We start from the raw sequence: 22,421 nt of genomic DNA, 5'->3' as shown, positions 1-22,421 counted from the left end.
GCGACCGAGGGAGCTGCCAGTTTATTTAGGAGCTGCGTGCCCCGCCAGGCTGGCGAGGTGGGCGGGGGGCCGCGCGTGTCCGCCAGTCCCCTCTGCTGAGCCGTCCTGGCGCAAAGCAGCCTGTCGCTGGGAGAAGAGCCTGGGGCTGGGCGGTGCTGCCGAGTCGGCATCGGACAGAGACGGGTCGGGTCCTGACTGGACGTCTCTGCCGTCATGGTGAGACGGGTGGGGTGGGCGCCGCCTCGTGGACTCACTCAAGGGCTTGGGCCTCGGGGCTCCTGCGTGGAGGCCTCCAAGGCGCTTACGACGATCACGTCACACACAGCTCCGCCGCCCAGAGCGGGGGCTTGCTGCTGTACGAGTGCCGCCGGCCGGCTGCCCCGCCGGCCTCCCCACTGGCCGCCTCGGGCTCGGCGGCCTCGCGGGCCTCGGCGGCCCCCCCCTCCCTGCGGTAAGGGGTCTCCAGCAGCTTCAGCACCCGCCGCACCTGGAGGAGAGCAGAGGGTGCGGTGTTTGTCGGGGGCCGGCCTCGCCCGCAGCGGGAGGGGACCAGTAGGGGAGGGCCGGGCGGGCCGCTTGCCTCTGAGAAGTCTCCGCTCTCGGCAGCCTCGATGGCGCCCTGCGCGATGTAGTTCCTCAGGACGTACTTGGGGTTGTTTGCGTGCATGACGCGCACGCGCTCGGCCTGCCAGGCAGCGGTGTCGCCGGCGGCCTCCTGATCCTTCTCCAGCCGGGCTCTGGAGTCACACCCGAGCCGAGCGTCAGCAGAGCCACCCCACCCCGCTGCCCTGGGGTCCCCGCGGGGGGCGTGGGGAGGGGGCCCACCTGTACTCCAGGAGCCAGTCGGCCCAGCGGCTCCTGTTCCTGCCGTGCAGCTCGGCCGGGCTCAGCTGCTCCAGCCGCGACAGCCGCTCCACGCGCTCCAGCTCCCGCGCCAGGCTTGCCCGCGTGCCGATGAGCGCCAGAAGCTGCGGGTTCGACTGCGCCAGCATGAGCATCATGGACAGCTGCCTGCGTGGAGCGGGCGCGTGAGGGGCCCCAGGCCACGTGGTCCCCAGCCCCACCAGGGGTGAGCCCGGGTCCGACGGACGAAGTAGACGTGGGACCGCTACCAGCCGTCCGCCCTTGTTCTACCGCAAACCCCGCACGTGACGGGGCACACGGACACCGCAGGCCGACCCGGGCCAGCCCTGGCTCCCGGCTGGCGGCCACCCACCAACAACCGACTCAGGACCCAGTCCCTCTGGGAGAGGTTCATTGCTGTCAGCTCCTCCCACGGTGATCACAGGGCTGGACGCTTCTCCACCTCTGGGGGCACCTGGGGGCAGGGCAGCCCCTGACACCCCCTTCCCCAGTTACCCTGGCTCCATGCTCAGCAGGTCCTGCCAGCTTCAGCCCCTCCCCACACTGCTGCACTAGAGTCCTGTCTGGCACGGGACGGGACACGTTGGTGATGGGTTTTGAGCGTGGGCTGCACCCTCAGGACACGACACGATGGTGCAGAAAGCGCGGTCTGGTTGGAGACTGCGGGCCCACACCCAGGCTCTTCCTGGCACGGGACGGGACACGTTGGTGATGGGTTTTGAGCGTGGGCTGCACCCTCAGGACATGACACGATGGTGCAGAAAGCGCGGTCTGGCTGGAGACTGCGGGCCCACACCCAGGCTCTTCCTGGGGAGCCTCCCTGGAGCAGAGACCGCCGTGCCCCAGCCTGTGCCGCCTGGCCTCCCCATTCCAGTGTCAGCACCTCCATCCTTTCCTCTGGCCAGCGGGCCTCAGTGCCACAAAGCCAGGGTCTGACCATCCCACTCCTGGGAGTGGAGCGGCCGCCTGGGTGTGCCGTCTCCAGCGTCCTCCCAAAGGCTTCGTTCTAAATGTTCCTCCCTTCCCGGAAACAAATGCTAGGGAAGCAAGACCCAAGTACCCACCGGGGATCCATCTGGGGTCGGAAGGCGCGCCTCAGCTCCTCCAGGGAGGCACACTGTGCAGTCAGCACGGCCAGGAACTCGTCCAGGTCCTCGGCTGGGAAGGAGCTCAGCAGGTAGAAGGAGTTTGTGAAGTCAGCACCTGTAACACGCAGCTGCTCAGGGCGCCGTCCCGTCACCAGAGGACCGTACGTGTTCATCCACCACGTGTGCGGCGCCCTGCTCAGCCTCAGGCCGGGGACTCCTGAGCCCTCCCCTCAGTCCTCCCAGCTCGGTCCCCACTCTGAACCTGACGAGTCACTCAATCTCTCAAGGCCTCCAGGCCTGGTTTCTTCATCTGTAAAATGGGTAAACACAGTAAAGGCACCGAGGCCAGGCCCTGGCCCTCATCACTGTCATGGCAGTTAGCACCGTCTGCTTAAGGAGCTGCGGGGTCGAGATGGCACAGGACGTGAGCCATGACAGACACTGTGAGGGCCTCAGCCTGACTTGCTGAAACACTGTCACCAAAACCCCCAAGGAAACATCCAAAAAACAGACACAAGGGAAAATGAGAAGGAAACCAGAACGGTATACTGCAAAAGATCACCTAAGCACGAGAGCATAAAGGACAAAAATGGTGTAAGACGGAACACAAAGAGCAAAACAGCCTAAGTCCTCCCTTATCAGTAATTACTTTAAAAGTAAATGGATTAGGGAATTCCCTGATCCAGTGGTTAGGACTCTGTGCCTTCACTGCTGAGGGCACGGGTTCAATTCCTGGTTGGGGAACTAAGACCCCGCAAGCCAAAAAAAAAAAAAAAAAAGTAAATGGATTAAAGTCTCCATTCAAAGAGCAGAGACTGACAGAATGGATAAAAAAAACCATGATCCAACAACTACAGTAAGATAACTTGCTGTAGACTCGTAAGTCAAAAGCGAAAGGATGGAAAAAATATCCCATGATTTGCATACTGACAGTAACCTAAAGAGAGCTGGGGTGGCTACGCTGACGTCAGAAAAACAGACTATGTAAGAACTTGACAAAGAGGAGCATCATATATTGATGAGTCAGTTCAGCAAGAAGATGTAACAATTACAGACTTGCACCAAACAAGAGCCCCCAATACACAAAGCAAAGACTCAAAACTGAAGGGCGAACACATTTCAAATCAACTATACTCCAATTTAAAAACAAACAAACAAAAAAACCTGAAGGGTGGACTCGAGCAGTTCTGTAAGAGTTGGGACGTCAGCACCCAACACCTGGACAGAAGGTCAACAAGGAAACAACGTGAACAACAGACACAACACTCCACCCAAGCTCTCAGGTGCACGTTCTCCAGGACAGACCACGTGTTGGGCCATAAAACCAGTCTTAATACACTGAAAAGACTGCTGTCTTCTGCAACCACGATGGCATGAAGTCACAAATGGAAGGACAACTGGAAAATTCACAAGTAATGTGAAAATTAACTACTGGTTCTAAAAAGAAATCACAAGGGAAATTAGAAAAATACTTAGAGGTATGAACCAAAAGCAGCAGTGCTCAGAGGGAAGTTTATAGCTGTAAATGCCTGCGCTAAAAGTGCAGCTCTCTCGTCACCAGAAAAAAATAAATTTGTCACTGTGTGGTGGTCATTTCACGTTATATACATACAGCAAATCACCATGTCACACACCTGAGACTTATATAATGCTATACGCCAGTTCTCAGTAAAAAACGATTTCAAATCAATAATCTAATCTTACATCTAAAGAAGTACAAAAAGAACTAAATAAGACCAAAGTTAGCATAAAGGAAGGAAATGAGATTAGAACAGAGATAAATGAAATAGAGAACAAAAACAAGAGAAAATCAATGAAACCAAAGTTGGTTCTTTGAAAAGGTCAGTAACACTGACAAAATTTTAGCTACACTAACAAAAAAAGACACAAGTAACTAAAGGAAATAAAAGTGGGGACGTCACTGCAGACTGTACAGAAATGAAAGACTAAGAAAACACTGAATAATAATTTAGATAACATAGATGACATAGACGAATTCCCAGAAACACATAAATTACCAAACCTGACTCAAGAAGAAATAGAAAATCTAAATAGTCCCATAGCAAGTAAGGAGACTGGAAACTTCCTAACACAGGAAATGTTAGGACCAGACGGCTTCACTGGTGAATTCTACCAAACATTTAAAGAAAAATTAACACCAATCTTTCTCAGACTCTTCTGAAAAATAGGAGGGAACACTTCCTAACTCATTCATGAGATCAGCACTGCCTCGATACCAAAGCCAAACAAAGATACCACAAGAAAAGAAAACCACAGACCAGTATCCCTTGTAAAAACAGATGTAAAAGAAACCTCAGCAAAACATTAGAAGGAGCAAGTAGGGTTTATCCCCAGAGTGCAAGGGGTCTGTGTGTCCCCTGCCCGAATCCATATATGGAAACCCAACTCTGCAGGGTGATGGTATTTGGAGCTGGGGCCTTTGGGAGGTAGGCCACGAGGGTGGAGCCCTCACAGTGTGCTTCATGCCCCTGCTCCCTACTCTGCCGTGTGAGGACACAGCCAGAAGGCGGCACCCTGATCCTGGACCTCCAGCTTCTACACCGTGAGAGGCAGTTTAAACTAAGGCAGGATACGGATGAAGAAGTAAAACCTGGCGATCACCTCAACTGAGGCACAGTGTGAAAACACCCAATGAGGGACAGAAGGAAACATCCTCTACTTGAGAAAAGCCACATGTGCACAGGCCAACAGCTCACATCACACTCGTGTGAGAGACAGAGCTTTTCCCCAAGAGCAGGAACAGTAAGTGACGCCTGGTCGGCCACTTCTGTTGAGCGGCACCAGGCGTCCTAGCCAGAGCAGCCAGGAAGCCCCAGGCACACCCACCCCACAACGGCACCCTGGAGAGGATGGGAAACCGGAACGCAAAGACACGGTACGTCTGTGTCCACAGCAGTGTTATGCGTGGTGGCCACGGGGTGGAACAGCCCAAGTGTCCAACAGACGATGGACGAGCAAAAGGCAGGCCATCCGCACAGACTATTCGGCCTTAAAATCCTGACACGCGGACGACAGGGATGACCGCCGTGGAAGACGTCATGCTGAGTCGGGTGAGCTAGAAAAAGAGCCGTGTGAACCCCTTGCCTGCGGTCCCTGGAGGCGGCGAGTTCTTGGAAAGCAGGCGTGAGGTTACCAGGGCGGGGCGAGGGGCGGGGCAAGGGGCCAGGGGGCTAGTGCTTCGCGGGTGCAGATGTCCGTCTGGGAAGACGAGAAAGTTCTGGAGATGCTGGCCGTGGTGGTCGCAAGACAAGGTGAATGTGCTTAAAGCCACTGAGACGTGGTCACAGGTCGGTTTCACGTTCTGTTTCAGCACGACGTGGCGCGTGCACCCCACCCACACTCACCAGTCAGGTGCATGGTCTCCAGGAGCCTGGCCACCAGGGCACTGTCCTCCTCCCGCTCAGCCCGCACGAGGCCCAGCTTCCAGCGCATCTTCTGCAAGTAGTGCCTGCGGAACTCAGCGTCGAACTCCTCCGCCAGGATGGCCTCGGCCAGCTCGAGGGGCAGCGCGGGCTCCAGGGCCTCGGCCAGCTTCTGCAGGTTCCACTTGCACACCTCGGGCTGCCTGCTGTACGAGTAGCGCCCAGCGGTGTCGGAGGCATTGCACACGTGGTCGGGGTCGTACCTGCCGTGTGGGGAGAGCCGGGAGCTGCCTGAGGGGACCCGCCGAGCAACAGTGCAGGCCCGGGTGGCTGCCGCTCCCCTGCCTGTCCCACGGGGCCCTGCAGCCTCTAGACCAGGGAGGCCGCACTCCAGCGCGGCCCCCTCGCCGCTCCCTGCCTGGCTCCCGCCCCCGCCCCTTCAGCCCACTCTCCACCTGGGAGCCGAGGGGGTGCTGTTCAAAGTGCTTCTGTGCTCAGAACCCTCCAGGGATCCCTGCTCTGGGGACGGCCGGCTGACCAGGCCTTGCTGAGAATTAAACACCGAACAAAACATTAACAAGAGCAGCCACACAGGCCTGCAGGTCCTTCCCGTGGCCTTGAGATGCCCGCACGGTCACGTGCCTCCCCGCCAGGGGCCCCTGGCAGGCGGCGGGATGCCCACCTGTCCAGGAAGCCAAAGGGCCCGTAGTCGATGGTGAGCCCCACGATACTCATGTTGTCCGTGTTGAGCACGCCGTGGCAGAAGCCCACGCACTGCCACTCAGCCACCAGCTGGGCCGTGCGCCGCGTCACCTGCAACAGTGCCACAGGACGGCTGCCGGCTGCTCCCCTCCGCGCCCCCCCCAACCAGCTGTGCCCGCTGAGCCGGTCTCGCTCTGCGGTGACTCCCAAGGGGCCCGACCCAGTGTCCTGTCCTGCCAGCTGACGCTCAGCCGTGGGGAGAACATCCGAGGACAGTTAAGAAGGAAAGAGTATTTTGGATGAGTTGATACGAGTGGCTCTGCTCCTCACATACACCGTCTACCTCTTTTATATACTCAGTGTTTTTTGGCTTTTATCCAAACCAGAAAAATCAGGGAACCTGGACATTCCCATGACTCACGCCCCGTAGGATGACTACGTGGAAACAAGGAAGTTACCACGTTCTCAGGCGAAAACTGCCCAGGTCCAGACACTGTGCCCAGGGCCCCGCCTTGCCCTGGGCTGCAGGGAGCGAGGCTCAAACGGCCCAGCTGCCCAGCCCAGAGTCCGGCTGCCAGACCTGCCGCCCCCTGCCCCCCGGCCGGGGAGCAGGAGCCCTGCAAGATGCAGGGCTGCACCTGGGGGCCCCCGGCAGCCCACAGACGGGTCCGCACGCACCACGCCTCCTGAGGCTGCGGACGCTCCTGGAGTTGGGTGGCACCACCCTCTCCACTTCACTGACCAAGAGACCCAGGTTCAGAGGGGGGAGCCCGGGCCGCCCACTTCGGGTGTGAGCTGAGCCCCAAGACTCCCCTGGCATCACCCACGTGACAGACGGGAAGCAACAGTGTGGCTGAAGTGGGGTCCAGGGAGTGACAGGTGCAGGACAGTGCCCACTTCTGGTGCAGAGCGCTGGCCGCGGGCCTCCGGCCCTCAGGCAGACCCCTCACCCTGCCGCCTGTTTCCCTGGCTGAGGCTGCACCACCTCCCACAACTTTGACTGTCGTGTGGGACGATGCCTGAGAGTTCTGGGGGAGATGGAGAGGCCAAGGGGTGTGTGTTTGGGGCCACCGTGAACACACGCCCCACGCGGGAGGCCCAGCACCCACCAGTCCTGATTCCCTCCCAAGCTCTCTGCGTGGCCCCTCGATGCCACTCAAATAGTGACCCGGGGGTCTGTCCCAGGACCCCGACCCTCAACGGTATCTGAGAAGTTGCCCCTGGACCAAGCCAGTGGGTGGTGACTCAAGAGGGCCGGGCACCCAGCGTCCGCCCACGGGCGGGCAGCTCCCACCGACCTCCCGGAAGAAGGCGGCGTGCCTCTGCACGCTGTCGCTGGCGTGAGTGGCCTGGATCTCAGGGTAGAAAGTGCTGATGACATAGTCAAGCATCTGCACTCGGATGTCGTTCCTCCCCACGCTGGGGCCTGCGCGCCCTGTGTGCTCGTCCGAGGACTTGAAGATCTCAAAGGATCCGAACCTGGAGGGAAGACCTGCGTTGACAACAGGTTAAACGTGACGCCTCCCCCTCACGAGTAAGGAAGGAGGGAGGGTGCTGCTAGCCCTCGTGGCCGGGCGGGGGGGACAAACCACCAAACGTAGCTGGTCGTTCAGTGACTCAGGCAGACACAGGGCACTTCCCGGGGTGCGTGGGGCCGGGACTGCCACGGCTGCCCTGCAGGGATGAGAGGGGTTCTGTGTCTGGCCTCCCACACCGAGGGATGCGCCCGTCACCGGCGTCCTGTAGTGGGGTGACCCGCAGGGTCAGCGGTGGGGCAGTTATACGCCCCAGGGGGCGGGGCAACGTCCAGAGGCATTTTTGGTTGTCACGACGGGGGTTACTACCAGCAGCTCGTGGGTGGAGGCCAGGAACGCTGCCTGACACCCTATGAGACACAGATCAGCTCGCAGCAAAGACGACCTGGTCCAAACGCCACTAGTGCAGCTGTGCCCAGAGGCCCCGGGTCTCCCAGGACGAGGCCAACGCCTGCCCCGACACCTCCACCCCCGGAGGACAAAGGGAAAGCTGGTGACAGCTGACGCACAGGGTCGGCTGGGGTCACCTGACCCCGCCAGACCGCCACAGCCACCTCCTGGCGACTCTGGGTTCCGGTGGTCGGTACCGACCGAGCACCCGACGCCAGACAGCGTGGTGACGTCGAGGACTAACAGGCCCCGCTGGAGACAGCAGCCAGGAGGCCTCCAGTCAGTGAACAGGGGCCAGAGGAAGCGGGCACACCGGGCGTCACGGCCGCTCGTCCAGCAGCACAGTGAGGCCGTTTTCTTGGTGCATCTTACGTAGCTCCTGGTCATAAACTCCAGGTCCACAGCTCTGGACACGCCGCCCCAGGCCCTGCACCCTGGCCGGGCAGCTGCACTCTGGCCACCGGGGCAACACGGGAGCACGAGGACGGGCGTTACCTGAGGAACGTGGGGGCCACGCGCAGCACGACCGCGCACTGCTCGTGCCTGGGGTTGCCGTCGTAGAACACGTCCCGCTCGACGGAGGACTGGGACGTGACGCAGGCGCCGGCCCGCGTGGTGGGAATGCCCAGGTGGAACATGGCCTCGCTGCACAGGAACTCGCGGATGCTCGAGCGCAGCACCTTGCGACCGTCGGCCTGTCTGAGGTCAAGCACAGAGGTCACTGCCGGGCTCCACTCAACACCAAGGTGTGGTCACAGAGGGAAGGGACTGGAAGAAAGCCTCCTGATGGCTTTTTAAAAACAACCCACGAGCAGCTCTTGACATCACTGTAAAAAGAGTCTGTTTTGGACAATCTCAGGTGCTAAGCCCCTAACCCCCTCCAGGTCTGGAACTGCAGCACAGGGTGCCTGGCCCGCGGCAGGAGGCCAAGTCCATACAGAGGTCAGGGAAGGCTACTCCCAGGGTCACACACACGCTCGCAACTCCGCAGTTCTGTTTTTATGAATTTACTTTGTGAAAATCCTTTTACAACAGCACAGACACAGAGCATCATCTGCAGCGGGGGGAGGACCCCAGTCTCCCTCGGGCAGCTCTGAATGACGTGGATGCTTTCCTCTTATGCTAAACCTTCATTATTACTATTCTTTTAAATAGACTTTATTTTCCTAGGCAGTTGCAGGTTCACAGCGGCACTGATCAGCAGCCAGAGAGATCTCTCACATACCCCGCCACCACACACACACACAGCCTCCCCCAGGATCAGCATCCACGCCAGGGGAGACATTTGTCACACTCGATGAAGCCAAGCCGGCACGTCGTCATCACCCAGAGTCCACTGTCTGCATCAGGGTGCACTTTCAGTGTTGTCCACTCTGTGGGTCTGACAGAGATCCACCATTACAGTGTCATACAGAACACTTTTCACGGCCCGAAAAACCCTCTGGGCTCCACCTGGTCATCTGTCCCCTCCCAACCCCTGGTCTTTTACTGTCTCCATAGTTTTGCCTTTTCCAGAATGTTATAGAGTTGGAATCATACTGTGAGACCTTTCAGATTCACTTCCTTCACTTACTGATATGCATCTAAGTTTCTTCCATGTCTTTTCATGGCTTGATGGCTCATTTCATTTTTTTTCCTTTCTATTCTTTTGCTGAATAATATCCCATTGTCTGGATGGGCCACGGTTTGTTTATCTAGTCACCTTGAAGGACATCTTGGCCGCTTCCAAGTTTTGACAATTATGAATAAAGTTGCCGTGAACATCCATATACGGGGTTTTCGTGTGGACGTGTTCTCAACTGCTTTGGGTAAATGCTGAGGAGCATGATTCTTGGGTCATATGGTGAGAGTATGTTTAGTTTGGTAAGAAACCACCACACTGTCTTCCCAAGTGGCTGCACCGTCCTGCATTCCCAGCAGCCGTGAATGGGAGCTCCTGTTGCTCTACATCCTCGCCAGCATTTTGTGCTGTCAGTGTTCGGGAATTTGGCCATCCTCCTAGGTGTGTAATGGCGTCTCCTTGTTAATTTGCATTTTCCTGATGACACATGATGTGAAACATCTTTTAAAGTGCTTATATGTCACCTCTGTATCTTCTTTGGGGAGGTGTCTAACAAGGTCTTTGCCCCATTTTAAAATCAGTTTGTTTTCTTATTGTTGAGTTTTAAGAATTCTTTGTATATTTTGGATAACAGTCCTTTATCAGATGTGCCTTTTGCAGAGATTTTCTCCCACTCTGTGGCTTGTCTTCTCATTTCTCCTGACATTGTCCTTCACCGAAGTTTTAACTTCAGTGAAGTACAGCCTATCAATTATTTCTTCTTGGATCCTGTCTTTGGTATGGTACCTAAAAAGTCATTTCTATACCCAAGGTCATCCAGATTTTCTATTTTATCTTCTAGGAGTTTTACAGTTTTGCATTTTGTTTAGGTCTGTGATCCATTTTTTTTTGTTTTGTTTTTATTTATTTATTTATGGCTGTGTTGGGTCTTCATTTCTGCGCAAGGGCTTTCTCTAGTTGTGGCAAGCGGGGGCCACTCTTCATCGCGGTGCGCGGGCCTCTCACTATTGCAGCCTCTGTTGCGGAGCACGGGCTCCAGACGCGCAGGCTCAGTAATTGTGGCTCACAGGCCCAGCTGCTCCGCGGCACGTGGGATCTTCCCAGACCAGGGCTCGAACCCGTGTCCCCTGCATTGGCAGGCAGATTCTCAACCACTGCACCACCGGGGAAGCCCTGTGATTCATTTTGAGTTAATTTTTGTGAAGGGTGTCAGGTCTGTGTCTAGATTTTTGTTTGTTTGTTTGTTGATATCCAGTTGTTCCAGTACAATCTGTTGAAAATACTATCATTGCTCCATTGGATTGCCTTTGCTCCTTTGTCAAAGATCCACATCTATGCAGGTCTATTTCTGGGCTCTTTGTTCTGTTCCATTGACCTATCTATTCTTTGGCCAAAACCACTCTTTTTTTTTTTTTTAATTTATTTATTTTTGGCTGCATTGGGTCTTCGTTGCTTCGCGTGGGCTTTCTCTCTAGTTGCAGCGAGCGCCAGAAGCAGAAGGAAGCAGGGGCTACTCTTGGATGTCGTGCGCGGGCTTCTCATCATGGTGGCTTCTCGTTGCGGAGCACGGGCTCTAGGCACGCGGGCTTCAGTAGTTGCAAAACCACACTCTCTTGATTGCCAAAGCTTTATGGTAAGCCTTAAAGTGGGGTAGTGCCAGTCCTCTGACTTTGTTCTTCTCCCCCAGTATTGTGAGGGCTATACTGGGTCTTTTGCCTCTCGATATAAATTTTAGGATCAGTTTGTCAATATCTACAGAATAACTTGCTGAGACCTTGATTGGGATTGCACTGAATCTACAGATTGAGTTGGGAAGAACCAATATCTTGACAATATTGAGTCTTCCTAGCCATGAAAGTGGAATATCTTTACATAGATTTAGTTCTTCTTTGATATCTTTTATCAGTTTTGTAGTTTTCCTAGTAGACATCTTATATTTTGTTTGTGAGTTCACACTTAGGTGTGAATCTAATTTTTAGGATTGCTAATGTAAACAGTATTGTTTTAAATTTCAAATTCCACTTGTTCACTGCTGGGATATACTAAAGTGATTGACCTATGTAGTAACTCTGTATCCTGCAACCTTGCTATAACTGCTTATGAGCTCATTTTTTGGTCAGTTCTTTGAGATTTTCTACATAGATGTTCATCTGCAAACAAAGACTATTTTTATTTCTTCCATCTCAATCTGTATGCCTTCGATTTTCTTCTCTTGTCTTGTTACATTAGCTAGGACCTCCAGGGATGCTGAAAAGCAATAGTAAGAGGGAACATCTTTGTCTTGTTTCTAATCTTAGTGGGAAAGCTTTGAGGTTCTCATGATTAAGTAGACTTAGCTATAGGTTTTCTGTAGATACTCTATCAAGTTGAGGAAGTTCCTCTCTATTGCTAATTTACTGAGTTTTTATCATGAATAGGTCTTGGGTTTTGTCAAATGCCTTTTCTGCTTCAATTGATGTGATGATGCGAGTTTTCTTCTTTAGCCTGTTGATCTGATGGATCACATTAATTAATTTTTGAATACTGAACCAGCCTTGCATACCTGGAATAAATCCCATTTGGTGGTGATGTATAATTCTTTTCAAACATTGTTGGATTTGATTTGCTAATATTTTGTTGAAGATTTCTTTATCTATGTTCATGAGGGGTTTTGGTGTGTAGTTTTCTTTTCTTGTATTGTCTTTGTCTGGATTTGGTGTTAGGGTAATGCTGGCCTCATAGAATGAGTTAGGAAGTATTTCCTCTGCTTCCATTCTCTGAAAAAGAGTGGAATAATTTCATCCTTAAATGTTTGGTAGAATTCACTGGTGAGTCCATCTGGGCCTGGTGCTTTCTGTTTTGGAAGGTTATTAATTGTTGACTCAATTTCTTTAATATATATAGGCCTATTCAGATTGTCTTTTTTTTTTTTGGTGAGTTTTGGCAAATTGTGTCTTTCAAGGAATTGGTCCATTTCACCTAGGTTGTCATATTTGTGAGCATAGAATTGTTCAGAGTAATTTTACTATCCTTTTAATGTCCATATGATCTGCATGATTTCCCCTCTTTAATTTCTGGTATTAGTAATTGTGTCCTCACTTTCTTTCTTAGTTAGCCTGGCTAGAGGTTTATTGATTTTATTGATCTTTTCAAAGAACAAGCTTTTGGTTTCACTGATTTCCTATTTCCATTTCATTGACTTCTGCTCTAATTCTTATTATTTCTTTTCTTTTGCTTACTTTGGATTTGATTTGCTCTTCTTTTTGTAGCTCCCTAATGTGGAAGCTTAAATGATTGGTTTTAGATCTTTCTTCTTTACTAACATATGCACTCAATGCTATAAATTTCCCTCAAAGCACTGTTTTCACCGTACCCCATACATTTGGTGTTTTCATTTTCATTTAGTTCAAAATACTTAAAAATTTCTCGAGATTTTTGTCTTTGACCATGTGTTATTTAGAGGTATGTTGCATAATCTCCAAGTATTTTGGGATTTTCAGTTATCTGTTATTGAATTCTAGTTTGATTCCGTTGTGGCCTGAGAACAGACACTGTATGATTTTTATTTTAAAAAATTTGTTAAGGTATGTTTTATAGCCTAGAATGTGGTCTCTCTGGATAAATGTTCCATGTGGGCCTGAGAAGAATATGTATCCCATTGTTGTTAGATGAAGTAGGCTATAGATGTTCTTTATATCCAGTTGATTGATGGTGTTAACTGAGTTCAAAGATGGCCTTACCAATTTTCTGCCTGCTGGCTCTGTCCATTTCTGATAGAGGGGTGTTGAGTCTCCAACAATGACAGTGGATTCATCTGTGCCCCTTTGAATTTGTCAGTTTCTGCCTCATGGTACTCTGATGCTGCTATCTGGCACATACACAGTAAGGATTGTTTTGCCTTCTTGACCCCTTCATCATTTTGTCATGCCCCTCTTTATCCCTAATGACTTTCCTTACTCTGAAGTCCACTCTTTCTGAATTAATATGGCTACTCCTGCTAACTAGTGTTAGCATGGTATGCTTTCCTCCATCCATTTACTTTTTTTTTTTTTTTTTGTATTTTGGCAGCATGTGGGATGGTTCCCCAACCAGGGATTGAACCCAGGCCTCTGCAGTGAAAGCGCCAAATCCTAACCACTAAGCCACCAGGGAAATCCCCCATCCATTTACTTTTTTTTTTTTTTAATTAATTTATTTATTTTTGGATGTGTTGGGTCTTCGTTGCTGGGTGCAGGCTTCCTCTAGTTGCAGTGAGCAGGGGCTACTCTTTGTTGTGGAGTGGGGGCTACTCTTCGTTGCGGTGCGCAGGCTTCAGTAGTTGTGGCACGTGGGCTCAGTAGTTGTGGCTTGCAGGCTCTAAAGCTCAGGCTCAGTAGTTGTGGTGCACGGGCTTAGTTGCTCCACGGCATGTGGGATCTTCCTGGGCCAGGGCTCGAACCCATGTCCCCTGCATTGGCAGGCGGATTCTTTTTTTTTTTTTTTTTTTGGCAGGCGGATTCTTAACCACTGGGCCACCAGGGAAGCCCCATCCATTTACTTTTAATCTACATGTGTCTTCATATTTAAAGTGGATTTCTTATGGACAACATATAGTTTGGTCTTGTTTTTTTATTTATTGGCCTTGCTCTTTGTTTTCTCTTTCACTCTTTTCCTGCCTTTTGTGGTTTTAACTGAGCATTTTGTGATTCCAATTTTTTTCATCAGTTCTCGCCTAGCGTATCAGTTACACTTTTTTGTTTTGTTTTGTTTTACTCTTTAAAAAATGGTTGCCCTAGGACTCCCCTGGTGGTGCAGTGGTTAAGAATCCACCTGCCAATGCAGGGGACACGGGTTCGAGCCCTGGTCTGGGATGATCCCACATGCTGCGGAGGAACTAAGCCCGTGCGCCACAACTACTGAGCCTGCGCTCTAGAGCCCGTGAGCCACAACTACTGAGCCCGTGTGCCACAGCTACTGAAGCCCGCACGCCTAGAGCCCATGCTCCGCAACAAGAAAAGCCACCGCAATGAGAAGCCCACGCACCACAACGAAGAGTAGCCCCCGCTCGCCACAACTAGAGAAAGCCTGCACTGAGCAACGAAGACCCAACGCAGCCAAAAATAAAATAAATAAATAAATAAATAAAAATTTTTTTTTTTTTTTAAAGGTTGCCCTAGAGTTTGTAATATATCATTTACAACTAATCCAAGTCTACTTTCAGGTAACACTATCCTGCTCCATGGGTAGTATGAGTACCTTATAATAACAAAATAATCCTAATCCCTCCCTCCATCCCTTATTTGACTGGTGTCATTAACTTCATTTATACATAAATGCATCGTTACTATTATTTTAAACAAGCTATTACCTGTTATATCAATTAAGATGAGGAAAAGTAAAGGTTTTTATTGTACTTTCACTTCTTTCTCCTATGCTCTTCCTTTGTTTATGTGGATTCAAGTTTCTGACCTACATCATTTTCATTCTCTATAAAGAACATCTTTTAACATTTCTGGCAAGACAGGTCAACTGCTAACAATTTCCCTCAATTTTCGTTTGTCTAAGGAAGTCTTTATTTCTCCTTCACTTTTTTTTTTTTTTATAAATTTATTTATTTATTTATATTTTTATTTTTGGCTGTGTTGGGTCTTCATTTCTGTGCGAGGGCTTTCTCCAGTTGCGGAGAGCGGGGGCCACTCTTCATCGTGGTGCGCGGGCCTCTCACCGTCGCAGCCTCTCTTGTTGCGGAGCACAGGCTCCAGACGCGCAGGCTCAGTAATTGTGGCTCACGGGCCTAGTTGCTCCGCGGCATGTGGGATCTTCCCAGACCAGGGCTCGAACCCGTGTCCCCTGCATTGGCAGGCAGATTCTTAACCACTGCGCCACCAGGGAAGCCCTCTCCTTCACTTCTGAAGGATAATTTCACAGGGTATGGAATTCTAGGTGGGTGGGGTTTTTTTTTCCTTATCACTTTACATACTTCACTCCACTTTCCTCTTGCTTGCCTGGCTTCTGAGAAGTCAGATGTAATTCTTATCTTTGCTCCTCTGTAGGTGAAGTGTTTCCTTCCTCTAGCTTTCACTTTTTTTTTTCTTTATTTCTGCCTCTCTGTAGTTTGAAAATTATAAGCCTAGGTGTAGTTTTGCTTTTGTCTTTTGCTGGGGGTCGGGGAGGCATTCATCCTGCTCGGTGTGCTCTGAGCTTCTTGGATCTGTTTGGTGTCTAACATTAATTCAGGGAAATTCTCAGTCATTTCTTCAAATATTTCTTCTGTTTCTTTCTCTCTTTCTCTCCTGGTATTCCTATTACACATGTGTTACTACTTTTGCACTTGTCCTACACTTCTTGGTGAGTGTTTGGTTGTTTTGTCTTTATTTTTTTTGCTTTTTATCTTTGAAAGTTTCTCCTGAGATATCTTCAAGCTCAGAGATTCTTTCCTCATCTGTGTCCAGTCTAGCAACATGTCCATCAGAGGCATTCTTCATTTTTGTTAGTGTTTTTGCTAGAAATCTCTAGCATTTCCTTTTCGTCTTTCTCAGAATTTCCATCTCTCTGCTTACACTCCCCATCTATTCTTTTTGTTTTTATTTATTTATTTATTTATTTATTTATTTATTTATTTATTTAAGTTTTGGCTGTGTTGGGTCTTCGCTGCTTCGCGCGGGCTTTGTTGAGGTGCCTGGGCTTCTCATTGCGGTGGCTTCTCTTGTTGTGGAGCACAGGCTCTAGGCGTGAGGGCTTCGTTAGTTGTGGCACGTGGGCTCAGCAGTTGTGGCTTGCGGGCTCTAGAGCATGGGCTCAGTAGTTGTGGCGAACGGGCTTAGTTGCTCCGCCTGCCCATCTATTCCTTTTTTTTTTTTTTTTAAAGGTTTTATTTATTTATTTTTTTTGGCCATGCCGAGCAGCTTGAGGGACCTTAGTACCCCGACCAGGGACCAAATCCAGACACTTGTCAGTGAAGGCCTAAGTCTTAACCACTGGACCACCAGGGAATTCCTCTAGTCTCATTTTATTTATTTTTTTTCAAATAAATTTATTTATTTATTTATTTTTGGTTGCATTGGGTCTTCGTTGCTGTGCGCGGGCTTTCTCTAGTTGGGGCAAGCGGGGGCTACTCTTCGTTGTGGTGCGCAGGCTTCTCATTGCAGTGGCTTCTTTTGTTGCAGAGCATGGGCTTTAGGTGCGCGGGCTCAGTAGTTGTGGCATGCAGGCTCAGTAGTTGTGCCTCGCGGGCTCTAGAGCACAGGTTCAGTAGTTGTGGCACACCGGCTTAGACGCTCTGCGGCACGTGGGATCTTCCCGGACCAGGGCTCGAACCCGTGTCCCCCGCATTGGCAGGCGGATTCTTAACCACTGCACCACCAGGGAAGTCCTGCCCATCTATTCTTGAATGCTGCCTACTTTATCCATTAGAGCCCTGAGCATAGTAATCATAATTGTGTTAAATTCCAACACAATTGGAACTTTGTTGGTCTGACAATTCCAACATCTCTGCCATGTCTGAGGCTAGTTCTGATGCTGGCCCTGTCTCTTCCAACTGTGTTTTCTGCCTTTTAGTATGTTTTGTAATTTTTTCTTGATAGCCAGGCATGATGTATGGGGTAAAAGGAACTACTGTAAGCAGGCCTTCAGTGATGTAGAGGTGGGTTATAGGTGTCAGGTGGAGGCCTCAGACTCTCAGTGACCCTGTGCCTCTGGACTGAGAGCTTCCATATGTGCTTTTCAGTCTCCTCTCCGCCAGAGGGCGCTGGAGCTGGGCATTTCCCTTCACCAGGTCCGCTGGGCTCTGATAACAGCCCAGCAGGTCAGGCTCTGGTTAATCAGCTTCCCCCAAGGGCAGCCTTGTTCAGAACAGAGTGCTCTGGTGTACTCCACACAGCTCCTTTCCCCGCTCCTGCCAGAAGCACAAAGGGATTTTCCACCAATATTCACTGTGAGAAGACAGCAGAGCTCCAGGAGGTACAACTCACCAGAGTGCGGGGCTCGCTTACGACTGGGCCCCGAAATTTTCAACTGACTCGTACACACTGAGCCTCCAGCAATTCACCAATTACAGGGCAAGGATCTGTGCAGACTTCCGCTCTGGTAACTCATAATTCTTTGTATTTGCCTGTCAGTCTCTCCAATTTGGGGGGTGGGGCAGCAATTTGCCCTCTGACCTCACTTTTCTTGCAGATCTAAGAAGACTTGTTGATTTTTCAGTTTGTTCAGCTTTTTACTTGTTAGAATGAAGTGATGATTTCCAAGGTTTCTTACATGCTGGACTGGAAACTGTATTATTTTTTAAAATTAAAGGAAAGTGGTAGCAGCACACGAGGACAGCTGGCCTGCATGAACCACGTCCTCAGCCCCTCCTTGTAAGATGAAGGGCGCTGGACACTCCGACCTCCAAGAGCCCCCACCCAGCAAACAAACGCAACAACAAAGTGAGCTTGGATCTCTGCCCTTCAGGGTCAGGCCTGGCTTCCTGGCCTGGCCCAGGGCATGGCAGCGTCCCAGCACTCTCCCAGGCAGGAGGGCACCTGGAACAGTTTGGAAAAATTCTCTAGGAAAGAACAAAAACTGGTGGGAAGACACTGGGCTCACTTCCGTCTCATCTGCAGAAGGACACCGAGGCTGAGTGAAGGTGCCCAGGGTGCACATCTGCCCACGTCCTCTGCCGGGAAGAGGCCAGAGCCGGGCTCAGTATGAGTTTGGGGTGCTGGGGCCTAGGCCTGGAGAGCGGGGCCAGGGAGGCCGGGAGCCAGTGAAGATCTCTGCAGGCCTCCTGCCTCACCCTCACCTGGGAGCCTGGGTGTGGCTCATTCCAGGTGCGAGTGACACCTCTAGAAACCCGGCCTGACAGTCACCCCGGGGCTGTCTGCAGGGTGACTGTGCCTGCCTCTGGCTGACAAGACCCTCAGTCCACAGCTGCATTCCACTCACCCCTTCTAGTCTGTAATCCGTCCTCAAATGTCACTCCACACCGCCCCCCCCCCCACCCCCGGCCTGTTTGGCAGGAAGCCAGTACAGTCCAAGCTAATTGTGGATCTGGTAAAAATGATCCAGAAAACAAGCTGCCTATCTCCTTGCCCGGGGCAAAGTGCCCGAAGCAGAAACCAGAACTGAATAATGATTACACAGCAAGGGTACAGGGCCTCAGGGTGGCCCTGCCCCCAGAGAGCCGCATGGACACGTGACAACCGTCCCTTCTCCTGGGCGCCCATGTCTGTTCCCAGCCAAACTGCTGGGGTGGACCCAGCTGAGGACAAGCTCTTCTGCACCTGGCAGGAGAGGCCGTCCTGAAATCCCAACCCCCATGGGAGGCAGAAGCAAGAAGCCACCTGCGCACCCCCCAAAACCCACGCCGGGGGACTCGAGCAGCTGCTGGCCTTAAGCCACTCACACCACTTCAGATGTTAGCCTCAAGCTTTGTTGAGGCTGGGGACCCCAGGAAATGCTGGGGGTGCTGGGTGGGTGCACATCTGGTAAGGGTCAAACAGCCCCTTTCTTTTAAAGGACTTCCGGTCTGGAAACACTGACTTACAGCTCAAGTCTTCAAATGTTAAAAGCAACTTCCAACAGCAGATTACTCTCACAAAAATGTTTTTTATAAATGGCAAAAACAAATGATTAAAATGAACACATAAAGTTGAAAGATGCTCATACAATGTGCAGGCCCCAGGGCAAGACACATTTACACGTGACCCCAAGGAGAAGAAATGCTTCTGCCGGCCACGAGTGCAGACAGCTCTGAGCAGGCTGTTCCAGGCGGGTGGGGAGGGTGCCAGGCTGCACTCAGGACATTTCAGAGACACCAAGGTTTGAAGACTGGGGGATGAGGAAGGACCAGTTATCCTGAGGATCTGAGATGGAGCTGCTAGAGGTGGGGGCCCGGTTCAGCCCCTGGAGGGAGGGGAGGGGAGAGCTCATGGGAGGGGCCAGACCAGAGACACACCCTCGGGATTTCTTGGAACATAAAACTCCAAGTTAGGTGTGATTCTTTCAGCCATTCAATAAGCACTTAACAAATATGGGCTAAATACATGAACTTTTTTAGTGAAAAGGAGCAGAAGAGACTATCAGCACCGTGTGTACAGGAGAGGCCTGACAGCTGCGGGAAGGGCGCCCTGCTGGGTCAGGCTGTGGGCATCTGGACCCCGGCCCTGGCCCATGAGCCCCACCTCACTGCGGGGTCAGAACATGGCTGGGCCCCAAGTGCTTGGAAGCCCGGGCCTGGGAGAAGGTCCACTGGGCCGAGGATCTGTCCCGGTCCAGGGCACCGGCTGCACAGCAGGCATCTGCAGTGCCAAAGTGTGCGGGAGGGAAGCTGACAGCCCGATCAGCATTCAGAGGAAGCCGGAAGCCGAGTGCGCCGAGCAGGCAGCAGGGCTGGGCACGCGGTAAACATGAGCGTGCTGCACGCAGAACTGACTCCAAACTCTCTGGATAGTTTATGAGAACAGAGCATGGGCAGCTGCCAGCGCTGTGTGATCAGACGCTCGGCCTGACCTGAGCGGCAGCAGGACCCTCCCCTCCCCCCTCTTCCAGGCAGACGGGGCAGGGGCGCTCCGAGGCGGCCAGGAGCCACAGAACCTGCTCCCTCGCCTCCTGTCCTGGCCTCAGGGCCTTTGGCTCGGGCGCTGCTACCCACCACGTTCTACGTCCCCACGTCACACTTTTCCGTAGTTAATCTCACCCCCAACCGCCCCACCGGGGAGGACAGCTCCGCGGGTACGGGCGCAAACACACCTGGAGAAGGGCGTGGGGCCGGCGCCCTTGAGCTGCAGCTCCCAGCGTTCGCCGGCCGCCGTGCACACCTCGCCCAGGTACATGGCGGCGCCGTCGCCCAGCTGCCCGGCGAACTGGCCGAACTGGTGGCCGCAATAGCAGTGCGCGGCGGGCTCGGCGCCCGGCAGCAGCGCGTTGCCGCTGAAAAAGAGCGCGGCCTCGGCCTCGCGCGCCTCGCGGGCGGCGGCGTCAGCGGGCGGCGCGCCCAGGCCCAGCAGCGCCAGCGCGGGCTCCGACAGCGCCACGACGCGCGGCTGCCGCAAGGGCGCGGGCCGCACGCGGCTGAAGCAGGCGCCGGGCACGGGCCGCGGCGCGGACGGGGCGCCCTCTGGGCCAGGCGGCGGCGTCTCCACCGGCAGCGCGCGCAGGGCGCGGTTGTCGAAGCGCAGCCCCGCCAGCCAGCGGGGCTCAGGCTCCATGGCGCCGGCCGACGCGGAGCAGGGCGCGGGCGGCGGGCGGCGGCCGAGGGGCGGCCGGGTGCGGGCGGCCGCGAGCGAGGCCGCGAGCGCTACCCGGAGCACGGCCATCCGAGGCGCCGCGGCGGCGGAAGTCCCTCTGCCCCCGACCGGAAGCCCCGCCCCTCGCTCCGCCGCCCAATTGCCGGGGGCCGCGCCCCCGAAAGCCTGGCTCTGATTGGTCACGCCATCTATCTGCTTCTGCTCCAGGTCTCGCCTGGGGGACTGCGAGGTCCCGGCCCGCCCGGGTCCCGGTCCGCGGGGCTGCGGCTGAGGGCTGGATCGCGCGGCGGAGACTGGGCCGTCCGGAATGACTGCCCTGCGCCACAGCGGCAGGTCCCTGGAGGTCCGCCCCGGAGGCACCGGCCAGTCCGGGCTGAGCGCTCCGGGCCGGTGGCCGTGACGAGTGACGTGCCCAGGGGACCTCCGGGGTGCCTCCCAACTCCGCGGTGAAGCCAAGGTCAGACCCGGCCCCACGCTTTGCTGAGGTTTGGCCCTGGATTGTCCTTTGCCCACTGCGCACAGGGCAGGAGGGAAAGAGGACCTTTGTCCAGATCTGGCCGAAAGTCGGGGGACAGTTATGGGCCAGGAAGAGCCCCAGGGCGAAGCCAAAGCCGAGAGCCTGCCAGCCTGGAGCCCGGTGACTCCCTCGTGCAGGGCCTTTGCTCCTGCCCTTTCCCCGCTCCAAGCAGGGTTCCTCGCACGCGGGCTGGATCCCAGGCCCACCTCTCCTGCCTGCCTCCTGTCACCCTGTGTTTTGCCTTGCACTTCTCTCTGAAATTAGCTCATTCCCTTATTTTCCTGTTTCCTGTGTGTCTTTCTCCTCACCCACGCTCTGGAAGGGCGGGAGCCTTGATGATCTGGGCACCAGTTCCCCCAGAACAGCGCCAGAGAAACCCCCCATAGATGCCCAGGAGGCCTGGGGTGGGCACGGGGCCGGGAGGGCCAAGCCTGGCCTTGAAGGGCCCGCCCCCAGGTGAGGAGCTGGGGTCAGTGCTGCAGAATGACTCAGGGGTTCAGTTCAGAAGAGCCTTGTGGAGGGCCCCCCAGGGGACCCCACTGATGTCTGCGTGGCGCGGGTGGTCCTTGCAGGGGTTCCCAAGCCCCTGCCCGCCTGGACCCAGGGTCACACCCGAGACCGCGGACAAACTCGCGAGCTCGCCCGTGGCCGGGGCTGTTCCGTTCCCGCCGCCCCGATTCCACACCAACTTCAGGGAGACGCCTCGGAACCTCCTGCTGGGGTCCCAGCATGGTGCCCCAGACCTCTGGTGAACCAGCTCTGCCCCTGCCGGCGCTGTGACCTCGGGGAAGCCCTCACCCACTCCAGCTCAGGGTCCTCTTCCCTGCCATGAGCAATGACACTGCCTTCTGTGTGGGGTGGGGGGTCCCACGGACAACGGGGACAACGTGGTGAGGGCCTGGTAGGTGCTCGGCGCCCTGGAGCCCCCGCCTGCAGCCTGACGGCTTCCCTTCCACCTGGACCCACCTGGGGTCTTCCCCACGTGGCCTGCTGGCAGAGCGGTCCCCTGTTCCCAGCCTCCTTCCCAGCTACCTGGGAGACCTGACCTGAGCCTCCCCTCTTCCCCAGGCCCAGGCCCTCCTGCCCCATCTCCTGGCCGCCTCACCCCACTATCCTACCCCTACTCTGGAATCTGGTGGGACTGGGTGTTTGAGGGCCTGTGAGTGCCAGGCTCTGTGCCCTGCTGCCTGCCCTG

General features: G+C 53.8%; 1 protein-coding gene across 1 annotated transcript; it reads right to left on the bottom strand.

The window, feature by feature from the left end:
- Positions 1–6: 6 nt before the first annotated feature.
- Positions 7–20,778, bottom strand: SELENOO (selenoprotein O). The gene is made up of 9 exons (XM_068559971.1): positions 20,213–20,778; positions 8,458–8,661; positions 7,336–7,516; positions 6,018–6,148; positions 5,318–5,598; positions 1,929–2,067; positions 826–1,011; positions 581–737; positions 7–487 (listed from the first exon to the last, which is right to left on the bottom strand). The coding sequence occupies exons 1-9, from the start codon at positions 20,776–20,778 to the stop codon at positions 302–304; spliced, it is 2,031 nt and encodes a 676-aa protein (XP_068416072.1). The 3' UTR covers positions 7–301.
- Between the last annotated feature and the right edge of the window lie 1,643 nt (positions 20,779–22,421).

This window comes from Eschrichtius robustus, chromosome 13 (genome assembly GCF_028021215.1).
Source record: "Eschrichtius robustus isolate mEscRob2 chromosome 13, mEscRob2.pri, whole genome shotgun sequence".
In the NCBI taxonomy this organism is placed as follows: domain Eukaryota; kingdom Metazoa; phylum Chordata; class Mammalia; order Artiodactyla; family Eschrichtiidae; genus Eschrichtius; species Eschrichtius robustus.
This window is presented reverse-complemented; position numbering and strand designations above follow the sequence as displayed.